This window comes from Leptopilina heterotoma, unplaced genomic scaffold (assembly GCF_015476425.1).
Source record: "Leptopilina heterotoma isolate Lh14 unplaced genomic scaffold, ASM1547642v1 Lhet_188, whole genome shotgun sequence".
In the NCBI taxonomy this organism is placed as follows: domain Eukaryota; kingdom Metazoa; phylum Arthropoda; class Insecta; order Hymenoptera; family Figitidae; genus Leptopilina; species Leptopilina heterotoma.
The window spans coordinates 557,929-577,881 of record NW_025110907.1 but is presented as its reverse complement, the minus strand read 5'-3'; the positions used below and the strand labels follow the sequence as shown (position 1 = coordinate 577,881).

General features: G+C 29.7%; 1 protein-coding gene across 3 annotated transcripts in view; it reads left to right on the top strand.

Annotated features, from left to right (window-relative positions):
* LOC122500546 (steroid receptor seven-up, isoforms B/C) overlaps positions 1 to 19,953 on the top strand; it is a 171,647-nt gene that overhangs the window by 61,843 nt on the left and 89,851 nt on the right. The window contains exon 1 of one of the 3 annotated variants that reach the window (XM_043609515.1): positions 1,701 to 2,781. The exons of 1 other annotated variant lie outside the window; for it this stretch is intronic. In XM_043609515.1, the coding sequence (XP_043465450.1) occupies positions 2,442 to 2,781 (340 nt within the window). In that variant the 5' untranslated portion in view covers positions 1,701 to 2,441. Of the gene's footprint in view, positions 1 to 1,700; positions 2,782 to 19,953 lie in introns of those variants that run through there. One more of the 3 variants, XM_043609516.1, reaches the window with a different exon arrangement.

Genomic DNA, 19,953 nt, shown 5'->3' with positions numbered 1-19,953 from the left:
CTGTTAACTAGTATATTTATACTTTTGAAGCTAAAACAGTCGCACCCAGCCATTAGCACCCACTTAATTTTGAAAAATCAACTGGGTGCTGTTGGTGCCAGTTTAAGTTTAATTTTATATTTAAAACCAACATAAGACTTTAAAAATTACTTGGGTTCTGTTATGGTACCGCAGTTTCAACTTAACTTTTTTGTTTAAGATTAACATAAAATTTTATAACTGGGTAAATTTTTATTTACCTGGGTGCTGTTGGTGCGTTTTAGCTTAATATTTTTAGCTTAAAAATAATACAAAATTTTTAAAAATTTCCTGGGTGTGGTACGCATGATTATTCCCCAAATGTCATTTTTCCGAAATGTCATTTTACCGAACTGCACTTTTGCGAATAGTCATTTTTGCGAAAAGCCATTTTTGCGAATAGTAATTTTTGCGAAAAGTCATTTTTACGAATTTTCATTTTTGCGAATTGTCATTTTTGTGAATCGCCATTTTTACGAATTGTCACTTTTGCGAATCGACATTTTTACGAATTGCCATTTTTACGAATTGTCACTTTTTCGAATCGACATTTTTACGAAATGTCATTTTTGCGAATAGCCATTTTTGCGAAAAGTAATTTTTACGAATTGTCTTTTTTGCGAATTGTCATTTTTGCGAAATTTCATTTTTGAGAAATGTCATTTATGTGAATTGTCACTTTTGCGAATCGCCATTTTTACGAATTGTCACTTTTCTGAAAAGTCATTTTTGCGAAAAATACAATAGTGAATCTATATAAACCTACATGTTTACTATTGTATTTTTCGCAAAAATGACAATTCGCAAAAATGACTTTTCGGAAAAGTGACAATTCGTAAAATTGGCGATTCGCAAAAGTGACAATTGGCATAAATGACATTTCTCAAAAATGAAATTTCTCAAAAATGAAATTTCGCAAAAATGAAATTTCGCAAAAATGACAATTCGCAAAAATTACTTTTCGCAAAAATGGCTATTCGCAAAAATGACATTTCGTAAAAATATCGATTCGCAAAAGTGACAATTCGTAAAAATGGCGATTCGTAAAAATGTCAATTCGCAAAAGTGACAATTCGTAAGAATGGCGATTCGCAAAAATGACAATTCGCAAAAATGACTATTCGTAAAAATGACATTTCGCAAAAATGACTATTCGCAAAAGTGCAGTTCGGTAAAATGACATTTCGGAAAAATGACATTTGGGGAATAATCATGCGTCCCCCTGGGTGTCAGTTTCAACTTCATATTCATTAAAACTTTTCCCACAGATTCTACAAGATTTATATCTTATATATCTTCTTTTTGAAATCGATTAACCAATGTCAAAGAGGGTTAAAAAAAATTTTAAAACTCACTAAAAAAATTTTTTGGCGGGACTAAAAATGAGAATGTTGGGTTGATAAAAAGGAATAGTAATATTATCAGCAGCAGGTTGAGGAAGTGAGTGAGCATTGAAAAAAGGAGTGAAAAAGAGAGAGAGAGTGAGGAATATTTTTTGATGGAGAGAGGGCATGAAAGTTCGAAGTGGGTACCGCGGGTGGTGAAAGAAGGACTGCTCCGTAGCCAATGATAGGGGACTTTGGGCGCGCCCGGGACTCGACCCCACCCTCGGTCACTATGGCAACCGACGAACCGCGAGAAACCTGCGAGAGTCGCCGATGGAGGGGGTTAGGTCGGTGTCAGGGGTCGCCTCCGTCGGCAGTCGGTCTCTGGTCGGCCACAGGATAAGTCGTGTGGAGGTGATTGTTCCCTTTCTCCTCAGAGACAGAGACGGACCTAACCGCGCGTTCTTATTTATATTTATCAACAAAAATAAATAAATAAAAACAAATCTTAAAAAAAATCGTGAGGTTAAGAAATCGTAATCCAAGTGTTAAGTGGATCATCAAAACAAGTGTCGTAATTTTAAAGTCCTTTCACATTCTTTCACTAATTAACCGCTAATGGAATACAATGATGATGTGTCGCCATTTTGGAGAACGTTAAGAAAGGTGTTTATTGCAACTTAACTCTTTAAGTGAGTTAATAAAAATAGATTTTTGGTGACAGTGGATTGGGTTTTGGGTTCAGTGGATTTGTGACCTACTGGGGTGTTTAGCTCCCAGTGAAGAAAGAAGGACTTAGTGTTGTTATAAGTGTTTTGGGACTAGAAGAACTGAGTCGAAGCATTATTCGAAGAATTATTTAAAGAAATAATTAAGAGGAACTAATTTTTGAAGGAGGAAAAGTTCGTGGGGGGTTTTAAGTAAGCAGCCAGGGTGGTTCGAGGGGGGACAGGAGGCTTGGACGCCCTGGCGACTGCCGGGGTGGTTTACCCGGCCGCAACGGCTACCCTGTTCCCTAGCCGGGTGCCGGCAGCCCATCACCCAGAGCTCTCTACCACGTTGGAGCTGGGGTTCCCGGCGCGTGGCACCACCGCCTCGATGGCGCTGGTGGCCCCGCCGCCCTCGTGGGCCTCGCGGGACCCCGGGGCTGTTCTGGGTGGTGGTGGCGGCGGCAGTGGTCCGCTCCAGGTGGGTCCACCGCCGCCAATGCCGCCAACTCACCTGACCCCATCCGCAACCCCCGAAGACATCACGTGCCTAGTTCCCGCCGGTTCCGTCCTGACTCCGAGGGATCCACTGCCTCCAAGCACAACCCCCGGAAGCCAGGCCAACAGCTCACAATCGGGTAGCTCCCAAACTGACAAATCATCAAATATTGAGTGCGTCGTTTGCGGGGATAAAAGCAGCGGGAAACATTATGGACAATTCACTTGCGAAGGTGAGTTTTCAAACTTCTCAGATAGTTTTTCTATTTTCAAAATTAAACATGGAAGTTTTTCAAATTGAGACAAAAAACGAAGGAAAAGTGTTGCTTCGCAACATTTTTGATTCGTTTTTTGTCTCAATTTTGCCTTCTTTAGAAAAACGGTCTTTTTTTATAAAGAGATGAAGAAGTAATTTCTATTTTAGTTCCACCCGTAGCTAGGGATAAAACTGCCCTAGCAAAGAAGATCCAAATTCCTAATTGCTCTCGTGAAACATTATCCATATTATCGTAATTCTAAAATTGAAATTAGTGCGCGTATTCCTCGAGCAAAATATTTTTCTCTTCTGTCGAGATTGAGTAATATCTGATTGTGATTGGAAAATTTTGTTTCAAAACAACTGCTGACGTACACATACACAACATATACATATATATCTGCAACGAAAGATTAGAGTTTTTTTTCGAAGAGAAATTTTATCCCGATAAGATATTATTTCTTCTTTTCTGAAAAATATACATGTGTCACGGAAATATAAAATTGTTTTAACATTCTGTAAAAAGTAAGTCATACTTTGAATTCGCAACTAAAACTATGCATTTAGGTTAGAATCATTTTTGACTAAATATTAAATTTGAACTTATAATCATATAAGCCTGAAAATTGGCTTAACCTGGTTTTAAGTTTAAAATTAGGTTACTTTTCAATCATTTTGATTTTAAAAGATGTAAACGGTTTCAGACATTTTTTTATGAGGCTTAATTAGATGAATCTTAATTGAAGACTAAAATATTGTTTACATTAGTCCAAATATTAAATTTCTGATTAGAAAACTGATTTTAAGACCTCAAATGGTCTAAATTTTAATTTAAGCCCAAAGATTTGAAACATTCATTAAAAAGCTTTCAAAGGAAAAATAATCAGTGGTTGACAAGTAAAAATTATAAATACTCGTAAGTGTTGCTCGCATATACAGAAAAGCATCTCGCATGCATAACGAATTCCTTTAAGATTGAGAAAAGTAGACGTTACAGAATTGCCGTAATAGTAGGTCATTATAACATTTACTGAAATAGTCTGGGAACATAAAACTGCTCGCGAGGGGGCTGAAAAAAAAAATTCGCGCCAGACAATTAAGACAATCTGCCTTTGCCAGCGAAAGTTATAAGTTTCTATTTCCGGGATCAGAAAAAAATAGATCATAAATTCTAGTATAATTATTCCTTGATCATTACCTAAAAGATTTGAATTAAAAATTCTTAAATAAAAATTAAAAATTACAGATTTATAGACGCACAGACTTATAGATTCTTGTTAGAGAAATAAAAATCAAGTCTCTAGACTTTTAAAAATTAAAATAGGAATATTTTTTAGAAACCGGCTAAATAAAAATAAAAACCGATAGTTAGAGTTGTAATATAATGAATTATTATATATAGAAATCGGAGATTGCCTCTAAGGAATCAAGCATTAGCAAATTCACACTCCATTCAGTAGGATAGAAATTGCTAATTATCTTCACTGGTAATTGGAGCCTATATATACGCGATAAAAGTATAATCCAAGAAGAGAGAGGTTGTAAATCTAAAAAGTTGTAAATCGTCATTTCAAAGTAATCAAGCATCTAAAAGGGAAAGCGTAGCATATGCAGAATTTTTTTTATTTCGCATAAGGTATATGGCAAATTATTTGCTCGTTTATGCAATTTCGCAATAGTTTCTATATGGAACTTAAGAGGTTGATTTGTATTTTAAGAATGGGAACATGGTTCCATATTTCGTAGTATCCTTACAGTTTCCTGGTTCCGTACAGTTTCTAGGGAAATTATTCTATTAGGAATAGTTATAGGTTAGTGAATAGGACCTATAGACTTGTCCTAGGTTAGGACCATAGGCCTATAGGCAAAACATATGTTATGGTCAGCCTTGGTTATAGCCTATATGGTTAACCTTTGGTTAGCCTATAAGGTTATCCTAGGGTTATGGGTAATAGTTAGCCTATGGTCAACCAATGGTTAGCCTATAGACTCAGCCCAGGTTGTAGCCTATGGTTAGCTTTTGATTTTTTCTAGGGTTAGCCTATGGTTTGTTTATGGTTATATAGCTTACAAGGTTCGCGTATAGAACACCTTGGGTTAGGCTAAAGAGTCAGCCTAAGGTTATACTCAGCCTAGGGTAAAATTATAGTTATTCCATGTTAGCCTACAATGTCAGCCTCTAAACTTTTAAAAATTGAGATAAGGATAATTTCTAGAAACCGGCGGACAACCTACTCAGAATGTCCATATATCCGGTAGTCAAAGGGTTTTTTTTGTTGAATAGAAAAGGATTAGAATAGCACCCCTCGAATTTTTAAAAAAAGCCTCTCATCCCTTTTACCTGTTTTCCAATTTGTCACTACGTGCCAAAACTCATTCGCATTTGAATAGACTCGACACCTACCTTAATGCCCAACGCGCCCACATTAATAAAAAGTGAAGCGTGAGATAGCGCGTCCTTCGCGTGGCCATGGTGTCGTATAGCCAAAAAACAAAGAATCTACCATTAATAACCCAGTGGGGTGTTCCCTCGGACCAGTTACACGTCTGTTAGGAGCCTAATAACGTTGTAATAGGCCCAGGAAGTGGAGCCAAAGAAAGGGAAAAACTTCTTTATACAATTTTTATACAATTCTTTAAAATTCTTCAAAACAATTCCAAACTCTTCAATATATTCTTCAATATTCCTCAATCTCCAAATTTACTGTTTTTTAATTCAGGACAAGTTCTAAGGATTAATTTTTGTCGAATATTATTTTGCTGAAGCGAACGTTATTGCGACTATTTTTTATTTGTCGTCAAATGTCTGTAATTGAAGAGGCAGGAAATTTTTCGTCAAAAATAAAACGAAAGTGCACTACTCAATTATTAATCGTGTCTTGACAAGGGTCGAAACAAGGGTAACGAAGAAGAATTCCCGCGGACGGAGGACAACGGATGGACATGGTTAATCGAAATCTACTGCCCCTTTCCTTCAAATGAAGAATTATTCCCTCGATTTGTATTATTTCGCAAAATACTTCTTATTGATTCGATTAATTTCTCCATTCTTTTAATTTCGATTATTCGGTGTTGTGTTTTAAAAAAGAAATAATTTCCAAAAAGTAAAAAATAAAAGATTGGACTCTATACTTGTCAAAATGATTAAAACAGATATTTCTAAGAATTTTTCTAATATACTTTATCCTAATGAGCAAAAAGTATAAACATTTTTTATATATATGAGACAAGGACCCCGAAAGAAGGACTTCTCGGGTTCCTGTAACATCGAACTCGGTACACGTCGTCGATTCCTCGTAGTGGCAATCCTGACTATTTTTCTGTACTCGTCGTTCGTCGTCCTCTCGTAGGACTACCGAACTCATTAAAATTCATGAGTACCTTCTATATACCCGGGGACGAGGCACACAACACTACATGTCTACTATATATACGTGTGTTGTACGTTTTACGCTACCTGAGCACCTGTACTGTTTTATATATATAAACGCACACATGATAGAGTTCGTGTGGGTTTTATGTTCATGCAGGTAGAACGAGCATCCCAGAGTGAGAGAGATTTGAGAGTGCGGTTAGGAACGAGAGTCAGGCCACAGACCACCAGACCTCGCTTGTCTGCTGTAGTGCGTAGAACCCGAGGCTTCTCTAATGACGTTTATTATCGCGAGGATTATTATAATGAGCTAAGGTTAACTCAAACGAAATATGCGCGCACACACAGACACATATACTAGTGGAACAACAAAATCAAAAGTTTCTTCTTCCCTTTAGTTCTTGTTGCATTCACCGTATGCACAATGATATGATTGCTGGAAGTGTATTTTTTGTTTGTTATAATTATCCTCTTGTGATTACAATTCCATGCTTTTCGTACAATTTCAATCTTTATAGATGAATTTCACGAATGTACAATTTTGGGTTCTTTATCCGTAAAGTATTTCTTCTAGTTCAGATATACTGAACTTGAGGAAAAAATTGCATAGCATTGAAGGAGGCATATTGATCCTTAGATGCTTGGGATTGCTTCCTTAGAGACAGTAGATCATACTACTTTTAATTTTTATAAAAATCTGAGGGGTCGACAAAGGTTTATCCTATCCTGCTCCATAAGTTTAGGGATATGGATTGAAAGTGTCAAATTGATACTAAAGTATATCATAATAATGCCAAATATTCGGATCAATTTTTGTTTTGATCCATATTTTTGGCAGCAATTTGTTGCAATTTGATACTTTTAAGTTTGAATTATTATCATATTCTTAATTTTATATACTAGCTTCTTTAATGATCCGTCAACATCCGTTTCTTAAAAACGAAATCCAATGTTTCGTTTCAATGATCCACTTTTTCTCTTCTTTTATATACACAGCTTATACTCTTATATTCCTTCTATAAGAAGAAGATCAACACCTGAATAACATATTCTCTAAACTAGCGCCAATGTATTTAACTTTCTCCAGCAAATAACATCTATTTACTTTATTCATTATTATCATTTGTGCCTTACAATTTGCTCCTCCATCCACTTAGTTTGTTCAGTCGGAAAATAATATGCAAAAACCACAGGTGGCTCGTACGTATATATATAAACACAAAAGCCAATAGTCATATACAATTTTTTTTCTATTCTTATTTTTCCGCAAACTTCTAACACTTTACAGCAACAATTTTTTAAATTATTTTTATCAAACTAATATTAAAAATAAAATAGGGAAAGTAGTCTATAGAGCAAATTAGCGAACGTTTTAATAAAGGAAACAATTTTTCGTTATCTTGATTATTTGGTAATTATATTAGAAACAAAAATTGTGTGGTCTTTAGGAATAAGTATATAATATTTCGTTGGTAAAAATGGCCGGCTAATATGAGACTCGCGTGGATTCTAGAAGGAAATGGTCACGATGTCAGATAACTTAATGAACTTCTTGACTAATTACTTGTCCTGGCAAACATGGTTGTAATTGCAGGCTCTTGCGGTCGGTGACACCGGCAAAGTATAGACCTATTTATGATATGTTGATATTGGTTCATGGTTCAAAAATAAAAAAAAATTGAAAGATTTTCTGTTAATTTTAGTTGAAGAAATTAATTTTTCTTGTCGACATTCTTTATAACCGCATGGTCACTTTTGATTATAGTACCCAAATTGATTTTAGATTTTCAGTTATCTTTCTATATGCGAAGAAACAACTAATTCATTTCCACTTGTATTATATACAGAAGCAGACTTCGCGGGGTGGGGGAAGAACTGCAGTTTCTTAATTGAACGCCCGAGTTGCCACAGGTTCATCTCCAACTCTCCCCCTCAACCATTCCAATTACCAGCGCTTGCGGTAACGATATTGACAATTATTAGGGTGAGCCACTCGCGCGTCCATGGTATTAGCGAGGCCGTAATAATACGGTTAATCACGCGATAATTCCTCTTCATGGTATAACTCTAATTGCCTGGAACGCGGCAACGATGCCCTGAGAGTCTTTATTTTCAGAACAAAAAGAATAGTCACCAATACCTGTTTCATTACTTCTGAGACATTCTCGATAATTTTTTTGATATTTATAACTTTTTTAAAAATTTAAACGTGTACCCTGATAGCATCCGAATATTTAGGATATCCTATGGATGTACTGGGAGAATAACAATCCTATAGGATGTTCCAGAAATGACCATGGACACATCCTAATGATTACTAGAAATAACCATTCATCCGGGGAAATTAGGATATTTTTAGGATATCCAAATAGGGGTGCTCATGCCTGGAACATCCTAGGAATATCCTGATTTCCCTGGACCAATGGTAGCGTTTCCATAGATATAATTACCTTGATTGACTACTATTGGGACTTTGTTGTTAGATACCCCCCACTCTTAACAATTGAAATGCTCCGCCCATTGGCGGTTAGTTGTATCGGTCACGTGACATCGATAAATATTATCATTTATGAACATTACGCACTCAAGAACGCCCCAACTGTTTACCTGAACGCGATAAAACTTTCAAGGCGACATTATGGGCGTGCCGCGCGTTTGATATACAAATTCAATTAATTTCCCGGTGACACGGCAGTTCGTGTGCTTATGAAATTTTTGCAATAGTTGATATTTCTCTATACTCAATGGCGGTGACACTTTAAAAAATTTTTCCCATTCTTTTCTCTTGATACGCACGCTTTGCACTCACCTACTAAAACCTATTTACTACTTTTTTTACGTTATGCTACTATTTCGGTACTTTTTTTCGATTTCAGCTATTAAAAGCTACTATTTCTGTTTTTTTTTAGAATTTACACTACTTATTCGCTAATACTAGAAATCAAAATTATTTTCGAAAAGTATTCGAAATTCAATTATTTTCAATATTTATAGTATTTTTATAAAATTTCGCAAAAGAAATTTAAAAAAAATTGATATATAAAAATAAATTGATAAAATTCATCCAAAATTAAATTATTTTCATAAATAATAAAATTCTCACAGGAATTGAATTAATTTAGAATATAGCATCTTTAAAAAAAATTTCGAAAAAATGAATTATTTAACAAAATTTTTATACAATTCTTCACAATAATTCAATTACTTTCACTAATAAATAATATTTTTTATGGAAATTATATTTTTAAAAAAAAATTTTTATAAAATTCTAAGCAAGAATTCAATTATTTTTATAAATAATAAAACTCATGGAAGAATTTCAATTATTTTTAAAACTATTTAAATTAATTAATCGAAAAAATTCAATTATTTTCAAAAAAAATAATTTTCCACAAGAATTCAATTATTTAAAATAAAATTTTTATAATATTTATTATATTTCGAAAAAATTAATTATTTAAAACAATGTTTATAAAATTCTTATGAAAAATTCAATTATTTTCAAAAATAACAAAATTTTTCACAGAAATTCAATTCTTTTTAAACATTTTAATAAAATTAATTAAATTTTTTTTGAAATAATTCAATTATTATTCTTGTAGAATTTGAATAAAATTCTTCCCAAGAATTAAATTATTTACACAAATCGAACATAATCGAACATAATCAAAAGAATTCAATTATGTCGATAAATAACAAAATTATTTTGAGGCATTTTAATAAAATTCTTTGCAAAATTCAATTATTTTCATAAATAACAATATTCTTCACAAAAATTCAATTATTTTAAAAAATTCTTATAAATTCATCGTTCGCAAGAATTAAATTATTTTCAAAAATAATAAAATGCTTTTTAAGAATCCAATTATTTTCAAAAAAAAATTTAATAAAATGTCTCACAGGCATTCAATTACTCTTAAAAATTTGAATAGAATTTTTTGTAAAATTTAGTTATTTTTAAAAAATTTTCGCAATTCAATGAATTTCAATATCTACTATTTTCATAAAATTTCCAGACGGAATTCAATTATTTAAAAAATTTTTTGTAAAAATCTTCGTAAGAATTCAATTTTTCTCATGAATGATAAAAATTTCTCAGGAATTTAATTATTTAAATCAGAATTTGCATAAAATTAGTCGAAACTTGATTTCTCTACTTGTTTCTCTTGATTTTCATTCTTGTATTCTCCTTATTATTTTCTCTATAGACTTTTAAATCTGCGATAACTTGATAACATTATTGAAAATAAAAAGTGTTATTTTAACACTGAATTTGGTGTTAAAATAACAGGCAACAAATTTTAGGTGGCGCCACGTTTTATGTCGTTTAAAAATCACATCAAGATTTTTTTTCTTCTTTTCTTTGAAAACAAGGGTTTAAAGATCATCTCACTGTCATTAACTTCTGATAATTAAGAGAATAACTGGGAGATGCGAAAAAAAGAAGAAATCGTTTGTTTATTTGCTATTTGGGCCAATCCCCAATCAGTAAAAGCGTCACGAGGTCCGCTTGTGGCAAATAATTGACAATAATTCCCAGTCGTTTGACATCGGTTGACATCAAAATCAATCCGTCCACCGTTATAAAATGATCGCCGCCAATCAGCATGATTACGCCAATGAACGCTCGATGCAGAATCGTATATATATCGTTTGCTGCGCTTGCATATTTTTAAATATCGAACATTAGTTTAATCTAAGCAATGCGGAATGCTTCTAGGTCGTCTGCTAATCATAACCATCATCATATAACGCTGTGTGCAATTTCGCGACTCGATAATAAAGCTTCGAGTAAAATTTTTTATTTTTTCCTAACGCAAATTAAAACCGTTAATTGAAAGTTGTATATTAATTATCCTTTTATTAGAAACCACTTCTTTTTAATATATTCTTCAATCTTTATTTTTTTCTTAAATCAACATCTACTTATTGCTCTACTTTACCCAAGTGTTTGGAAGTGTAATTTTATAAATGTTGTTGTACAAAAAAAATATAAATACTCACCGCAGGATAATTGTTTACTATATTATGCAGGTGATTTTTTTTCTGCATAGCATACTGCTGAATCATTTTTCCACTGATAAATGATTGCACAGTAGTTCTGTATTATGAGAATTTTTTTTGTCTCACGAATTTAATATTTTTAATTCTATTTCTAATTTTTCGAACAATTACCCCCTAAAGGCTGAAAAAGGCCTTAATTTTCTGATTTTTTTATCCATTTGCTTTGGAATGTTGTTCATCTGGAAAGGATATATTTTTGATAAACGATTAAGTGTTTGACAAGTAAGGAAATCAAGGGAGTGTCAAAGATGACTGGAAGCCGAAATATTTTGATTAATGGTTCCCGGTTATGCTTTTCTGGTCATCGTTCAACGGCCCGTTTCCATAACCGGACAACCCTGTTTGTCTTTGTCTCAAAACCAAAATCTTTCTCACTCGAACTTGGAACCCCTTTTTTTTCGATTGTTTAACCGGTGCAAAACGCTCCATTATACAAACACAGAACGAAAAAAGAAAGGTTGCAGGGGTCATTCCCTTGGGAAAAGTTATACGGCCCGTCTCAAGAAACTGGTATCCTGGTCAACTGACGTAAATAATGTACACAAACTTTATGTCCCGGGACATAATTTTAATATCGAAAATAACGCCCCAATCCGGAAGTGTGTTTACGCATCAACTACAAAAACTTGTTTAACGGAAAAAAATTATTTTCTTTTCACAAGAATTCAATTATTTTCAAAATTAATAACATTCTTCGCAGAAATTCAATTATTTTCAAAAAAATCAACAAAAAAAATTGTCGTCAATTGTTATCCTTATAAAAATGAATAGCAAAATTCAATTATTTTCAGAGATTTCAATAATCTTCATGGCAAAATTCAATTATTTTCAAAAATTTTTCCTAATTCAATGAATTTCAATATTCTATTTTGATAAAATTTCTCAAAAGAATTCAATTATTAATCAAAAAATTTGATAAAATTCTACACACAATTTCAATTATTTCCCAATAAAATAAAAATTTCACAGGATTTCAATTATTTAAAATAGAATTTGCATAGTTTTTTCGAAAAAATCAAATGTTTTCTAAGTCATTAAATTCTACGCAGAAAATAAATTATTTTCATATATTTTAAAATTCCATTCAGGGATTTAATATTATTTTCATAAATAATAAAATCATTCAATTATTATTCAATTATATAGTCAATTATTTTCATAAATATCATTATTTATCACAAGAATTTAATTATTTTCAAAAATTTTAATAAAATTCATTTGTTAAAATATAAATTATTTTCAAGAATTTTTCTTACATCAATAATTTGTATATCAATTATTTTAATAAAATTTCCCAAAAGAATTCAATTATTTAAAAACAATTTCGAAAAAATTCTACACGAATATTCAATTATTTTCTAAAATAATGGAAATTTCACAGGAATTTAATTATTAAAAATAGAATTTGGATAAATCCTTTTTAAAAAAGTCAATTGTTTGACATTTTTTATATAAAATTCTTTCCAATAATTAAATTATTTAAAAAAAATTTTAATAAAATTCATAGCAAAATTTCAATTATTTTTAAAAAATCTAAAAAAAATTTTTGTCAACTTTTCAATGATCCTTAAAAAAAAAGCAAACGTTTTCGACAAGATTCAATTATTATTTTCAGGAATTTTAATAATATTCACGGTAAAATTCAATTATTTTCAAGAAATGATTTTCAATATTCTACTATTTTAATAAAATTTTTCAAAAGAATTCAATTATTAAACAAAAATTTTGATAAAATTCATTGCAAAATTTCAATTATTTTCAAGAAATCTAAAGAAAACTTTCAACATTTCAATTATTCTTATAAAACAAAGTAGCAAAATTTTTTGACAAGATTCAATTATTATTTTCAGGGATTTTAATAATATTCATAACAAAATTCAATTATTTTCAAAACGCAAATGAATTTGAAGATTCTCAAAGAAATTTTTTCAAAAATTATTAAAAATAATGATTTTATTGAAGAATTTTAGTTAAATACACGAACAAAAAATTAATTTTGGAAAAGTTATAAATTATTACAGAAATTCAATTATTTTCATAAATAATAAAATCCATCTCAGTATTTCAATTATTTTTAATATAATTTTAATCAAATTTCTCGAAAAATGTAAATTAATCTTAAAAATTTCATTAAAATCCGTCAAAAGAATTCAATTATTTAAAAATTTGTTGATTTTGTATAAGAATTTAATTTTTAGAAACATATAATTATTCAATAAATTATTTATGTTAGTATTTAAATAATTGAATTCTTGTAGAATTTTCTTTAAAAATTTTTTTTTATAATTAATCTCAGTTAAAGTTTCACATAATAATTGAATTTTGTCAATGTTTCAAATTAAAATCTTAGTTATTATATTTAAAAAAGGTTTGAATTTGAATGTTTTGAAGAATATATTAATTCTTACGGAAATATAACAATGATTAAATATTTATTTAAAAAAGAAGTTATTGATGTTTTCGAATAATTTTACAATTAAAAAAAATTAGTAAATAAATATAATAGAAACATTATTTTGAGTATCTAATTATTTTTAGAGTGAATTAGCAGGATTCCTACAGAATCTAAAAATCATGGAAATCATGGAAATGGTATGAAATTTTTAAAGGCTTCTGGAAATCAGGGATATTTTCGATAATTATAGATTTTTTACCAAAGAGTCAAGACTATTAAAAAAGTAAAGTATTTTCCAAGAGCACACAAATAATAAAGCTAAATCACATGAAAATGAGAAAAAAATATTGAATTTTAAGAAATTCGGATTTTTGAATTTTTGATAATTTTCGATAATTTTAGATTTTTTACCAAAGAGTCGAGACTATTAAATAAGTAAAGTATTTTCCAAGAGCACAAAAATAATGAAGCTAAATCCCATGAAAAAGAAGAAAAACTGTTGAATTTTATAAAAATCGGATTTTTGAATTTTTGATAATTTTCGATAGTTTTAGATTTTTTACCAAAGAGTCGAGACTATTAAAAAGGAAAGTATTTTCCAAGAGCACAAAAATAATGAAGCTAAATCCCATGAAAAAGAGAAAAAAATATTGAATTTTAAGAAATTCAGATTTTTGAATTTTTGATAATTTTAGATAATTTTAGATTTTTTACCAAAGAGTCGAGACTATTAGATAAGTAAAGTATTTCCCAAGAGCACAAAAATAATGAAGCTAAATCCCATGAAAAAGAAGAAAAACTGTTGAATTTTATAAAAATCGGATTTTTGAATTTTTGATAATTTTCGATAATTTTAGATTTTTTACCAAAGAGTCGAGACTATTAAATAAGTAAAGTATTTTCCAAGAGCACAAAAATAATAAAGCTAAATCCCATGAAAAAGAAGAAAAACTGTTGAATTTTAAAAAAATCGGATTTTCGAATTTTTGATAATTTTCGATAATTTTAGATTTTTTACCAAAGAGTCGAGACTATTAAATAAGTAAAGTATTTTCCAAGAGCACAAAAATAATAAAGCTAAATCCCATGAAAAAGAAGAAAAACTGTTGAATTTTAAAAAAATCGGATTTTCGAATTTTTGATAATTTTCGATAATTTTAGATTTTTTACCAAAGAGTCGAGACTATTAAATAAGTAAAGTATTTTCCAAGAGCACAAAAATAATAAAGCTAAATCCCATGAAAAAGAAGAAAAACTGTTGAATTTTTAAAAAATCGGATTTTTGAATTTTTGATAATTTTCGATAGTTTTAGATTTTTTACCAAAGAGTCGAGACTATTAAATAAGTAAAGTATTTTCCAAGAGCACAAAAATAATAAAGCTAAATCCCATGAAAAAGAAGAAAAACTGTTGAATTTTTAAAAAATCGGATTTTTGAATTTTTGATAATTTTCGATAATTTTAGATTTTTTATCAAAGAGTCGAGACTATTAAAAAAGTAAAGTATTTTCCAAGAGCACAAAAATAATGAAGCTAAATCCCATGAAAAGAAGAAAAACTGTTGAATTTTAAAAAAATCGGTTTTTCGAATTTTTGATAAATTTTGATAGTTTTAGAATTTTTACCAAAGGATGGAGACTATTAAATAAGTAAAGTGTTTTTAAAGAGCCCAAAAATAATGAAATTAGATTTAAAATTCCACTGGAATTTCGTACAAATTTGACCTGGAAATCATGGAAAAGGTAAGGAATTTTAAATTCGGATTTCTGTAGGAATCCTGATTAGAATGTTCTTTAGGGTTAGGGAAAAAGTGAAAATTTCATCTTGGAAATTAGAGAAAAAAATTTAATTTTTGTGACAACTCTGTTCTATGATAAAAAAATCATTTGAAAAAGCATTTTAAAAAGGATTTCAAAAAGCATTTTAAAAAGTATTTGAAAAAGCATTTTAAAAATCAAACAATATTTGAAAAAAATAAGTGAAAAAAACAGGATTATATATTCTTGGCAAGGTCTGTGAAGCTGGCCGAACCACTTTTATAAAAATGAATTTAAATTATACCATTAATTAGTGCTCAATTAGTGCTATTTTTGTACCATATTGCCGAATTTAGTGCTCAATGTTTATTTAAAAAAAACAATGGTTCTGCTGAGTGAACGTTCCGCTGGCCGGACCATAACGAAAAACGCTTTAAAAACGCCAACAGAATATTTATAAATAGCCTATTATTTAGTGCTCAATTAGTGCTCAAAGATTAACAAAATAAAAAATTTTTTTATTAATTATTTATTTAAAAAAAAAAAATTTTTTGAATGAGTGAGTAATCCGTTAGCCAGACCATAACGAAAAACGCAATAAAAACACCAACAAAATATTTATCGATAGCCTATTATTTAGTGCTCAATTAGTGCTCAAAGATTAACAAAATAAAAAATTTTTTAATTAATTATTTATTTAAAAAAAATTTTTTTTCGATTGAGTGACTAATCCGCCAACCGCACCATTACGACAGACACGTCAAAAATCACAACAAAATATTTATCAATGCCCTAAAATTTAGTGCTCAATTAGTGCTTAAATATTAACACAATAAAAAATTGTTTATTAATTATTTATTTATAAAAAACATTTCTTCGAAAGAGTGAACACGTTAAAAATGTTTTAAATTCGTTTTATAATTCGTTTTCTTAGCCTATAATTTAGTGCTCAAATAGTGTTCGCAGATTAAGAAAATAAAAAATTTTTTTTATTAATTATTTATTTAAAAGAAAAACTTATTCAAATGAGTGAGCGAACCGCTATCCGCACCATTACGAAAAACACATTAAAAACGCCAACAAAATAGTTATCAATAGCATATTATTTAGTGCTCAATTAGTGCTGAAAGATTAACACAATTCAAAATTTGTTTATTAATTATTTATTTAAAAAACTAACTTATTAGCTTATTACTAACTCAGCGATCCGCTGGCCGGACCATAACGAAAAACACGTTAAAAACGCCAACAGAATATTTACAATTAGCCTATTATTTAGTGCTCAATTAGTGCTCAAAGATTAACACAATTCAAAATTTGTTTATTAATTATTTATTTATAAAAAACATTTCTTCAATAGTTCTAGAGTTCCTGATAGTTTTTAGAAATAGTTCCGGCAATTAAATAGTAAAAAATAAGTTTTTTCATAATAGGGGGCCAACTTCACGCAGTCCCTCACTATTGAAAAAGTGGATTTATAATTAGAGTTTTGAGTTGTTTTAATAGAGTTCTAGAGTTCCCTACATTTTATTCGAATAGTTGAGCCATGTTAAGTTGGCACTACTTTTTTGAAAAATCAAAAATTTTACAAGAGTTCTGAGCACTTTTGCAATAGTTCTAGAGTTCTCTAACGATTATTTAAATAGTTCTGATAATTAACAATAAAAAAAGCGACAATGAAAAATCATAGTGCTAACTTTGCATAGCACTATGATTTTTGCAAAAAAGAGTTCTGACCTAATATTCTGAAAGAGAATAAAGAGTTCTAGAGTTCTTTACTAAAAAAACAAGAGTTCTGCAAAATTTCAAAAGTTATTAACAAATTAAAAAAAGATATGAAAATAATATTTTGTAAGTTCTGAATAGAGTTCTGGCATCGTTGCGAAGAGTTCTATAAGTATGTCTAATGACATTTTGTTCTAAATCCAAAATCAAAAAAGTTACGGGACTATGAAGTTTTCTAAAATTTTCAAAATTTAAAATTCAGAGTTCTGAGAGTTTTGTAAAGAGTTCTGGCATCGTCATAAAGAGTTGTATAAGAATTTCTTGTGACATTTTGTTTTAAATCCAAAATCAAAAAAGTTACAGGACTTTGAAGATTTCAAGAAATTAAAAAAATTAAAAATTCAGAATTCTGAGGATTTAATGTTTAATAATTTTGGGACAATCATGTTGCACTTTCCTCAAACAGTTAAGTCCTGTAACTTTTTTGATTTTGGATTTAAAACAAAATGTCATTAGGAATACTAACTTATAGAACTCTTTATTATGATGCCAGAACTCTAATCATAACTCTGAATTTTTAAATTTTTTGAAATTTTTAAAGTTCTGTAATTTTTTGGATTCTAGATTTAAAACAAAGTGTCATAAGGAATACTTATAGAACTCTTTTTAATGATGCCAGAACTCTTTTCAGAACTTTCAGAACTCTGAATTTAAAAATTTTAAAAATTTATGAAAATTTCAAAGTCCTCTAACTTTTTTGATTTTGGATTTAAAACAAAATGTCATTAAGAATACCTATAGAACTCTTTATGATTATGCCAGAACTCTTTTCAGAACTCTCAGAACTCTGAATTTTCAAATTTTCAAATTTTTTTTAAAATTTCAATGTCCTGTAACTTTTTTGATTTTGGATTTAAAACAAAATGTCATTAGGAATACTTATAGAACTTTTTATGATGATGCCAGAACTCTTTTCAGAACTCTCGGAACTCTGAATTTTAAAATTTTGAAAATTTATGAAAATTTCAAAGTCCTGTAACTTTTTTGATTTTGGATTTAAAACAAAATGTCACTAGAAATACTTATACAACTCTTTATGACGATGCCAGAACTCTTTACAAAACTCTCAGAACTCTGAATTTTAAATTTTGAAAATTTTAAAAAACTTCATAGTCCCGTAACTTTTTTGATTTTGGATTTAGAACAAAATGTCATTAGACATACTTATAGAACTCTTCGCAACGATGCCAGAACTCTATTCAGAACTTGCAAAATATTATTTTCATATGTTTTTTTAATTTGTTAATAACTTTTGAAATTTTGCAGAACTCTTGTTTTTTTAGTAAAGAACTCTAGAACTCTTTATTCTCTTTCAGAATATTAGGTCAGAACTCTTTTTTGCAAAAATCATAGTGCTATGCAAAGTTAGAACTATGATTTTTCATTGTCGCTTTTTTATTGTTAATCATCAGAACTATTTAAATAATCGTTAGAGAACTCTAGAACTATTACCAAAGTGCCTAGAACTCTTGTAAAATTTTTGATTTTTCAAAAAAGTAGTGCCAACTTTACATGACTGAATAGTTCTGATAATCCGAAGTCATAAACAAATAATTGAAAACACGAGAATTTTTCAAAAAATCTAAAATGTTACGTTACAAGAGTTCTAATTAGAGTTCCGTTAGCCCCCCATCTAGATCAATAAAAAACTCTTATAACAATTTTTTCAAAACCTAAAAACTACAAAACTACAAGACTTTTATGTTTTAAAAGACATTTTTTTTTTTTCAATTGAAAGTTCTATGAGTTCTAATCAGATTTCTGTGAGCCCCCAATACTGTTCGATAAAATAACTATAATAGGTAACAATTTTCTTAAGACCCAAAAACTACTGAATTACAAGACTTTAAAGTTTCAAAAAAATTCATTTTTTTGTTAAATTTAGAGTTCTAAGAGTTCTGATGAGAGTTCTGCGAGCCCCCAATAGTGTTCGATAAAAAACCCTGAAACCAATTTTTTCAAAACCTAAAAACTATTAAACTACAAGACTTTTATGTTTCAAAAGAAATTTGGTTTTTTTAAATTGAAAGTTCTATGAGTTCTAATCAGAGTTTTGTGAACCCCAAATCTTCAGACAACTACCAATTGCTTGGTCAATAAGCTTTGTTTTACATATATAATTACGCACCATTATGTATATCAACCTAAAAAGAACAATTAAACACTTTTTTAAAATTTGCAATGGCATTAACAGGATTTTACCGTGCCGTATTATCTCTATAACTATCCTTGCCCCTTGAGCGCATATTTCAGTTTTTTTTAAATTTTAAGGAACGACGTGAATTAATTTGAAAATAAATACAATATTCGTGTTCAGCAGGAAATTCCACTCCGAAAAACACTTACGTAAATAAATATTCTGAAACTCTAATATAGAAAACAATATGATAAACATAACGTTGACATTTTAGCAAAATAGACTATTTTCAAAAATAAACTCCTAACTTCGCAAATGGTGACAGATTGACTTCCAATTTTTACTATCATCTTTTGGTGTTAAAATGCGAATATACCATGAATTACTCGATTTTTGAGCATAAGCAAAAACTTACTATCCTTGCCCCATCCTCCCCTGTATAAAAAAATAAAAGTAAAAAAATATATAAAAATTTTAATAAACTATAAAAATTAAATTCATCAGCTAATGTCAGGGTATTTATTGACATTTGATTTTACCAAAAATTATCATACTGATGTCAGATTAACCCTTTAAGTTGTAGTTAAATAAAAGTCAAATTACACATAGATTATGACGTAACTAAATGAGAGAGTAAA